Genomic DNA, 9,735 nt, shown 5'->3' on the forward strand with positions numbered 1-9,735 from the left:
AACCATCTGTGATGAAATCTCAATAGGAAGGGGGTAAAAAGAATAGTCCTGGAAACCATCCCAGTTCCTCTTACCTTCACTGTCATGATTTCTTTGGGACAAGACCCTGTCGTGACCATAGTCTTTTAGTCTGTTGCACTGGGAATGGTTTTGGTTTCCTGCAGGTTTAATTTCTTTTAGTAACTCTTAGTTTCAAGAGCCTGAAATGCTGGAATCAGTGGTATAGGAAGGGGGTAAAAAGAATAGTCCTGGAAACCATCCCAGTTCCTCTTACCTTCACTGTCATGATTTCTTTGGGACAAGACCCTGTCGTGACCATAGTCTTTTAGTCTGTTGCACTGGGAATGGTTTTGGTTTCCTGCAGGTTTAATTTCTTTTAGTAACTCTTAGTTTCAAGAGCCTGAAATGCTGGAATCAGTGGTGATGTCTGTAAGAGAGTTTTGTTTGCTTGTTTGTTCCCCTTGCAAGCTTCTTCTCCTTTTCACTTTTTGATTGTCTTGTTTAATTAATTTACTTCTTTAAACAGAGAGAATCTGTTCCCTGCTCTAAAACACCAGTCCAAGGAAATGTAAAACATTTTATTTTAAATTGAAAACAAGACTTCCCTCTTTGAAATGAGGCATGTTTCATCTCTCTCCTTCAGATGGCTTCTTCTGTTTTCTGGGAATCTGAAACTTCGCAGAGCAACTGGACTGGACCTCTTTTTGTCCATTCTGAAGTCCAAAAAAGCAGAGCCAAGCTCTGTCAAAGCAACAGAAAAGTCAGGGTAGCAGAGCACTCTTAGGGCTCTGATTTTTGCTGTTAACTTAGCGAAGAACAGAAAGTCAAAGGTGAGGGATTCATCCCTGATCCATCCTTTTTTGGCCCACTGGTGCTATTTATCCTTCTCTGTGCCATCCAGCAGGATATTGTGAGCTGCATCCAGTAGAGTTTTGAACATTGCTTTCTTCCTTTGAATTGGAATTGCTGCTTGAAATTTTGCCTTGCATTTCACTTAATGTTTCTGAGGGGGGAAAGAGGAAATGCAATTCAGTCAATTTAGCAAAATTTAATTTGTTTCTGGCTTCTAGTTCAACCAAAATTCTCTGGTGTTGACTGTGTCAGAGACATGGAATGAGTTTTACTGTACACTTGGCTTCCTGTCACATCATCTTTCCTTTTAATGCTCTCTCCTTCATATTTGTGTCTTCTCTTCAGGCAGCTTTGGCTTCAGCAGAGGCTCTGCCAGGACTTGCTCCTGAAAGTTTTGCATTCTTCTGCAGGTTATACATCCTGGTGTATCAGTAATGCAGAGTGTTGTGTGTCTGCATCTCCCTTGTCTCTGCATTAGTCACAAGCACGTGGATCCATTTGAATATCAGCTTAATATACCTGGCTAATTGTCTTAGGTCTCAAATGATTAACAGAGCAATTAATTCTTGTTTTCAGACAAAGTGGACTCTGAACTGCTGCAAGGTTACTCCAGGTACCTGCCCCATGATATGGTCATCATGACTGTTAGAGTGGCCATTCTCTTTGCTGTGCTTCTGACAGTGCCTCTAATCCACTTCCCAGTAAGTACTCCTCAGTGTTCTGGAGCTGGCAGGGAGCACTGGCAATGCTAATGCTTTGCAGACTGCAATATTTGAGTCACATCTAGTCTTGTGTATCTTATTCACTTGTCAAGTGATTGATCAAAGACCACATATTTGCATATGTTCCATGAAAGCTCCGAAATAACAACTAACCACTAAGCTAATTTGTGCTCTTGAGACAGATCTCAGATTAAAACTAGCCCACAGCATTGTTTTTAATTTAGGGAATTCAGAACTTCTAAAGTTTATTTAGTTTGATTTTTTCCCCCCCCCTCTCTTAAATTGAGTTTTGCTGACTTGGTTTTTCCTTTCTACATGCAAGCACCCACACACAAACAGACTTATACTTGAAACTCAATTTAATTGTAAATTAAAAACACATATTGACCTATTTCACCAAAAAAAAGGACCTGCTTCAGTTCATCAATACTGTGGTTGAGCTGAAAATTCATTCAGTTAGGACCAAAAATAATTATGCATTGAAATCTGTGTGTATAGAAGTATTGTATAGGTTATGTATCAGTTGGCAACACATTGACATTTGCTACCAAACGTACTCAGAGCCAAAGCACTATCCCCCAGGCCTTCTTTTGTCCCTGCAAAAAAAGGAGTAATTCCTTAAGCCTAATGCCCACGTGGTAAATCTTGCTTTAATCAAGCAATAAATTAAACTCTGAGCTACAGCAAGACAAAGCATTAAACTATCATGAAATTTTTGATTTTGAAAATGTTCTTTCACATCTGGAATGATGTAATTCTTAAGGTTAGGAAGTTGAGATCAAAATATATGTGTGTGTATGTGTTTACCCCCAGAATGTTCCTCTTTGTGTTGTGCAGGCAAGGAAAGCTGTGTTGATGGTGTTTCTCTCTCATCTTCCTGCATCGTGGATTTGCCATATCCTTGTCACGTTAGCACTGAATACAGTTGTTGTTTTGTTTGCCATGTATGTGCCAGACATTAAAAATGTATTTGGAGTAGTAGGTAAGTTCTTGTGGTGATTGGTTTGGGGTTTTTTTTAACTTTCATCAGAAAAATCGGTATTATGATAAGCTAATATACTTCCAGCCTGCTCTAAGTAAAATCTTACTTGTCTTTTGAAGGTTCAACCACATCAACGTGTTTGCTTTTTGTCTATCCTGGACTATTTTATCTTAAACTTAGCAGAGAGGACTTCATATCACCACAGAAACTCGGGGTATGCTTTTATTTTCATGGGCACTAATAATACTAAAACAGGTTCATTTTAAAAGCATCCTTATATACCATAGAACACCTAACCCAAGGGGAAAAGGTCTTGTTTGATTGTAGCTCTCAAAATCTGTGAGCATTTTCTTTTATCCTTCATGGAAGCTCTAGCTCTGCCTGAAAGGAGGTTGTAGTGAGGTGGGAGATGGTCTCTTCTGCCGTGTCTACAGTGAGAGGACTTTTTTTGATGAGACAGAGGAGATTCAGATTAGATACTAGACAAAAATGTTCATTGTTAGGGTGTTCAGGCACTGGAATAGGGAGTTGCCCAGGGAGATGGAGTCACCATCCCTAGAAGTGTTTTAGATGCATCTGGATCTGGCGCTGGAGGATATGGTTTAGGGTTTAGGGGTTACAGTGGTAGTGCTGGTCAACAGTTGGATGTGATGACCTTAAAGGTCTCTTCCAACCTTGATGATTCTATGATTCTAATCTTTCTGCAACCCCTTCTTCATCAGAGGTTTTTGGCAAGCAGGGTGTCCATGTGTTGGGCTGTTGGTCTAAGTCTGTGCTTCTCCCTAGAGTTTTCAGATGTTGACTTTTAGTCCAGTTTCTTCTCAGTTTTTAGTCATTACTCTGATGTTCTCTGAGGTGCTCTGACAAATCCAAACTGCATTTAAGTGAAGTAGTTTTTATACTTGATTTCTATGCAAGCTGTCTCAAAAACATCTTTTTTTTTTCTCTTCCTTTTTTGTTTTGTGGTTTCTCTTTTGGTGTATTAGGTTAAGTTCTGGTTGGAATTTGTGCTTTTTGCACTGGAACTGTCTCTCTTTAACCACTGCTCAGCAGATAACTTCATGGCAGTGGCCAAAATGCTGAGAAACTGTTTATACATAGTCCTTCTGCCATTCTTATGATTCATAGGGCTGCTCTGCGATTGGCAAACAGGGAATCTGAAAGAAAATCTCATAATGATTCCTTCTGACCATTTAAAGTCACGACTAGTTCCAGCAGATTTGGGGCCTTGTTACAAACCAGCAAGCTGCTGCCTCTTGAACTGGAGTTTTATCATCATCTGGCTATTCAAAAATGTAAAGAATCCATTGTAATTTTAATTGCATTTTGAGTAAAATGCAAGTTCTGTTTGTTAATTCATTCACAGTTGTAAGGGCAAATTCATTAGTTGTTAGTGTGAGCAGGAAAACCAGACTGCTCTAAGAGTTCCCAGTGAAACTATCCCAGGCTTAGTTTAGTGTCCCCCTAAGCAGAGACCTCGTGTTTGAAGACAGTAATTTGAAGCATTAAAGATGATTTTAAAAGGCATCATTTGTACCTGTTCTTACAGGTTTTCGTCATCATTAATCATATTGGACAGGTAAAATGCTTCCTTCAGGAAAACATTAATCTTTGCTTTTCTTTCTTCACAGGCATGTGCCTTGGTTATTTTTGGCATTTGTGTTGGCCTTCTCAGCTTAGTTTTAATAATTTTTGATTGGATTGATCAGTAACAGCCTATGGACACTGTCTGAACTGAGCTTCAGGAGGACAGTGAGAACCAGAGACATGTCAAAACTGCTGCAGTGAATGTTGGACATCCTAAAGAAACACTGCCCAGAGCTGCCTGTGGGAAAAAAAATGTTCTTCTCAACTACATCAGTGATGGCTCTTCTTGAATCTTGAATCACTTTCTTCAGTTACTGGACTCGTTTTTGCCTTTCTAAAAAAGGAGTTTTTAATGATGTAATAATGACGGGTCAAAGAGTCTCTTGAGAATTTCTGCAATGCCAAAATGGTTTAGGGCACATAGTGAACAAAAATAGAAACTTGATTCAACTTCTCCTTTGAAGACAATGAGGTGAATAGATACTACATCAGTCATGATGTGCATGTAGTGATAAGTGCAGTTAGGGTAAAGCACATTATCTTAAACCTTGAAAGTCTTCCACTGCTTGAATAATTTCCAAAATTTCCTCCAGTTCATATTAAGAACTTTCTGATTCCAAGTGTTTACCCTAATTTATCCTAAGATGGATCCGAAAACCAACTGCCTTAGCCCAGTTTAATGGGCATGTCACAGTATTTGTTAGTTGTTTTTGAAATACAGTTTTTGTATGCCAGCACACTTGAATCAAACTGATGTCACCTTTAAATTAGCAGACTTTGCCCATGGACCATAATAGCTTTTAGTAGCATTAGGAAGTTATTTCCATTTTGCAGTTAATAATAGGCATTTTCCAGTTAATATCTACTTTTGACTACTACTCAATGTACCTCAGTATTCCTCCCAGTGGAAGGCTTTTACTTTTTCTCTCTTATTCCCATTTTTACTCAGGTTTGAACTAGAGTGTTTCTATATTTTATGTTCTGTTGTGTGTCAGAGAAGGTTTGGGCTTGAGAGGTGAAAATCTGTCTCTGTCAAAGACAAAGGGAAATTTTACATTTACGGAACCCTAATTTTACCTCAGATCTCTATAAACTTTTGTGTAGTCTTTTATAATTCCTGATTTTTTCCCCTATATGAAATGTGAATGCAATTTTCAACACCAACTGGGCTTTGATGAATGTGGTACTGAGTTGCCCACAAAGAAGCTCTCATGTTAGCAGAATGGAAGTGGCTGATACCGTGGGAAGGTTTTGAAGGTTTGTTTCTGTCAGGTGGGATCTGATGTCTTTCAAGTGACCTAATCTCTTCAGAAACATCATGCCTTAAGGAAGCAAAGCCTGACTGAATGTGTTTGGTCCTCACCTGTCTAATAGGGAGGAGCAACAGAGTTGGAATCACTTTTCCTGTTCCTGAGCTGACAAAGTAGGATATCTCATGCCCACAGATCACTCTGCTCTCTCAGGATCTATGAGATACTTTTCATTTTTGATAGATGACCTGAAGGCATCTGGGTGGTACAGCTTGGTACTGCCTCAGGAATCCTTTTCACTTGGAAATATCCTTCTGCTTATGAGTTTAATATAGAAATAGACATGTGTGGTGAGGCCTGGGAACTAACTCAGAAGTTTTGGTGAGGTCCTAAAGAAAGGAATCCCTGGAAAAGGCTGCAGTTGTTTTTATAATGAAGTTTCTAGCAGAGGTTTTGTGACTCCAGGTGAGCCATCTAATAGTTTGGCAGTACCAGAAACAGCCATTTACTCTTGACCAAGGGTTTCCAGCTCCTTCTGTGGCACTGTCAGTGGCTCCTGTCAGTGTGTTTAACCAGCAGAAAACCCGTGTGACTGTGAGATGTGACATGTTATCTGCCAGAAAAGTGGACTTGCCTTTATCTTGCAGTTTTCCCAGTTTAACTCCTGATAACCAGGTGTAGCTGCCTCCCTGCCTGTGGCTGCCCTCTGGCAGCTGTGACTCCCAGGCTTCATTACACTCCAGGGATTCAACACTCAGGGAATCTCTGGCAGTCCTGTAAAAAGCTAAATATATACCTTATAAAAGTGTACCTTGAGCAAGCAGTGACAGCTGTACATCAGGAAGTGATACTCTGTATGACTGAACCAAAACTTACTAGGAAGACAGGAGAACTTAGATTCATGGCAGTGAACTCAGGGATTTTTTTGTCAGACACTAGATCTTAGGGGGTGTATTTATTAGAAATTTCATGGAAATTGTTTCTCATTTATAATCTGCTCTTGTAGCTCGCTATTTTAAACTCTAAGCAGCAAGATTTAACACTGAAGACTTAGATTATCTGTGAGGGGACAGAATGTTGGCAAAGCTTTGCTAAGCTTTTGCTCTTTGCTCCTCTGAGGAAGAGCTGAAAATGCTGAGTGTTTCCATATAATGCTCTGTTGCCCTCAGGCAGTTGGGCTCATGTGCATCATCTTAAAAATGTGACTGAGAAAATACCTGAAATACAGTGTTAATTTTACAGTGGATTCCTCTAATGCTACAGAAATCACTACAGTATTGGTTTTAATCCCTAGGTATTACCCTAACTAGCCTGGCTATTAACTAACTGTCCTGACAGGTAGACTTTGGAATGATGAATGCCAGTGTATGAAGTTAATACTTGGTGAGGATGAATGGGAGCAATTCACACCTCTGCTGAGCTCTTTTATTACATTTTGGCTGTGGTGCAGGAAGGATATCACAGGGGGTTACAGAATGTCTGTTACCTTTCATCTGAGAAAGAGTGAGAAATGCTGCTGCCTCTGAGCTCCTTTAATGCATAGCTTAAAATGTGGAGAGAGGGAGAGGGGCAGAAAGAGAAAGAACTTCTGTTGCCAAATGTAGAAGTTATGAGTGTTGTCCATAATAAAAAAGCAGAGTAAGGACACTATTTTTATCCTTTGCTTCTCCCAAGGCTGTTCTGTGCAGTGTGTCTCTGTAAGGGTTTCACTATAACTGTAGTTCTTTGAGCAAAGAAGTTCTTTGAGCAAAGAAGCATGAAGTTCTTTGAGCAAAACAGGACTCCAGTCTGGAACTCTCAGCTCACTCAACTGCTGATAAATTTATTCATTATTCTTGTGTACAGGTCCTTTTCCTTCCAAATTTCCAGATTTATAATTTTCAGTGATTCTGCTTTATTACCTGCGTTTTCCAGCCTTCTTTTCTGAAGGCTTGACAGGAATGGATGAAGGGCCTCACAGCAGTTCTGAGCTCCCTTGGAAAGCTTCCCTTTCCCCAGCTGAGCAGGAAGAACAATGTAAGAGATGAAAATTAATTGGTTGCCTTTGATTTGTTTTCTCTCTTTCCTCTGTTTCCATTCCTTGTGCATTTGAAGGCTGCTCAGATTTCAGCTGGGCTGTGCTGGGTTGGGTGTGGAGAGTGTCTTTTGTAAACAGCATGGCAGGAAGGAGGCTGACAAACAGCAGTGCTCAAAACCTGGCTTTGATGGCCAATGCTCATCTTTTCCCATGTTTCTAAGCAGTTTGTATCTTTATATATTGATTTTTTTCATGGAACACCTTTCCCAGTTAGCTCTAATTTAACACTTTACCTGAGAATGTTGACTTATAATTGACTTTCATATTGAAACATTCATTGTAGTTGCTCTGCACACAGAGAAACCTTTGGACACGTTTACTGTTACTGCCAGTGGGAGAGGATTTTCAGTATTCCACGAGTGCTGCCTAATTTCTGCAGTTTGTGGTGGTGTCCTTGGTGTTTGTGTGTTTCAGCAGTGATCATCCAGCCATGCTTCATGTGGAAATGGAGTTCACAAAAGAAATTAGTAATGATCTGGATATAAAAATGGCTCAGCTCGTGTCAAACCTGTGTGTTGTACAACAGATGTTCTGTTTTGAGTTCTCCTTGCCTCAGGTTCACTGTGGAACAGCCAGGGCATGTTCCAAAAAACCCTAACAAATAAAGACAAGTACTTGTGTACCTCCTGTGGTTGGTGTCTTTGCTTTGTGTGTGATGTGCCCACGTAGTGAAACACCCAAGCATTGTGATCTGAGTGGTGCTGCTGCTGCCCCAGCTCAGCCTGGTGCGTCACTTTAGCCAGGGATGGGCATTGTTCCTAAAAATCATCCCTGGTTTGGTGGTGGTAACACATATTTGTGCACTTTCACGTGTTCTCCTTTGTCCACACAGTTGTGTGTGATCCCCACTCTGTCGTGCAGCTGATGTCTTCCAGCACCCAGCTTGAAATGGCTGTAAATGTTGTCTGGAAAGCTGTTCTGAACTGCTCCTCCCAGGCCTGTCTGCTCCCAGTGATGGGTTTTACTCCGAACTGTGCTCTCCAAAACACCAAGGATGCAAAAAACAACTTGTCCAGCAAGAGCTGCAGTTATTGTCCTCCCAGGTATTGGTTCATGGACAGCCAGACTACCTAGTTTGTGCTGTTCTGCTCTCCCTATGAACACGAGGCAGCAGAAGTGACCCGGGAGGCCGTGGCTGTTCAGTCCTGTGCTGGCACTGCCTCCAGGCTGCAAAGAGAGGGTGACCAAGTGCCCTAGCAGTGCAGAGTGGGGTGAAAAACTGCTCATGGAGACCCTTTTGGGAAGGGCTTTCTTGTTCAGCAAGGTGGGGTTTGGCCAGGGAGGGCAGAGCAGTTCATTAGAGGATAGCAGCAGGAGGAATGGTGGCTGGCCAGGAAGGGCTCTGGAGCATGGATGTGCTTTTAGGCTGTAAATCACAGTGCTGTGTGTTCTGAGTACAGCTCCAAGCACTTTGCAAGGTCTAAGGGAGTCCTGAATACAAGGAAACATGGAAAAAAAACCCTCATTGTGCTGCTGGCTCAATTCCAGAGCTGTAAGAATACTCACACACGTGGAAATGAATATTAGCAACACTGTGTTTACTTAGTGCTGTTTGCCCCAACTGGAACTGGCACCAAAGAGCACAAACTCTGGTATTTTCCAGTACAGTGCAGCATACCAGCAGCTTGTACCTGTTTTGTTGCTGGGTGGGTCGTGTCTGTGCTCAGCCTTTCTCCTGCTCCAACATCACTGCTCGCACGTCAGTGGTTTGCGCCGCAGCCGCGCGACGCCAGGCAGCTCTCTGCACCTGGTTTGCATTTAAAGCTCGTTTACACATGATGTCACACTTTTATTGTCAGCCCAGCGAAGGTCAAGACGGTTCATTTTGGGAAGGTTTGCTTTGTTGAGCCTTCACATTGCCATTAATGCCTTCAGCATCTTATTTCCATTTCAGGTCTCAGGCACGATGCGATCGAAGGCACTGGGTATCTGCGATGGACAGGGAGGCTGGTGTGGTGGCTGAGCAGCCTGGGATGCAGAACTGCTCTTCTGGAGACTGGGGGTGGAAATTCTTGCTCCATGCATCATGTAGCAAATCAGGGCTCTGGCCAAGGAGAGTTAACGAGCCCTGGAAGCTCAGGGCGGTTGTTCCAGTCTGTTGCCTTCCAGGAGCCTGTCTCACCGCTCCACAGACCGGACCGGCTCGGCGTTCCTAGGAGCCTGTTCTCTCTGCCCTCCCAGGTAGCTCCACTTGATAGTGGGATTTACACACAGGGGTGGAGAAGAGATTTGGGATGTGGTTATGACAGCACAGAACCCATTGGG

General features: G+C 41.9%; 1 protein-coding gene across 1 annotated transcript in view; it reads left to right on the forward strand.

Annotated features, from left to right (window-relative positions):
• SLC38A6 (solute carrier family 38, member 6) overlaps positions 1-4,268 on the forward strand; it is a gene marked incomplete at its 5' end in the record, with an annotated part of 19,483 nt that extends 15,215 nt beyond the window's left edge. The window contains 4 exons of the mRNA XM_009079380.1: positions 1,429-1,553; positions 2,412-2,556; positions 2,676-2,770; positions 4,188-4,268. Coding sequence (XP_009077628.1) covers positions 1,429-1,553; positions 2,412-2,556; positions 2,676-2,770; positions 4,188-4,268 — 446 coding nt within the window. The remainder of the gene's footprint in view (positions 1-1,428; positions 1,554-2,411; positions 2,557-2,675; positions 2,771-4,187) is intronic.
• Positions 4,269-9,735: the final 5,467 nt, after the last annotated feature.

The sequence above is a fragment of the Acanthisitta chloris genome, unplaced genomic scaffold (assembly GCF_000695815.1).
Source record: "Acanthisitta chloris isolate BGI_N310 unplaced genomic scaffold, ASM69581v1 scaffold18077, whole genome shotgun sequence".
In the NCBI taxonomy this organism is placed as follows: Eukaryota; Metazoa; Chordata; class Aves; order Passeriformes; family Acanthisittidae; genus Acanthisitta; species Acanthisitta chloris.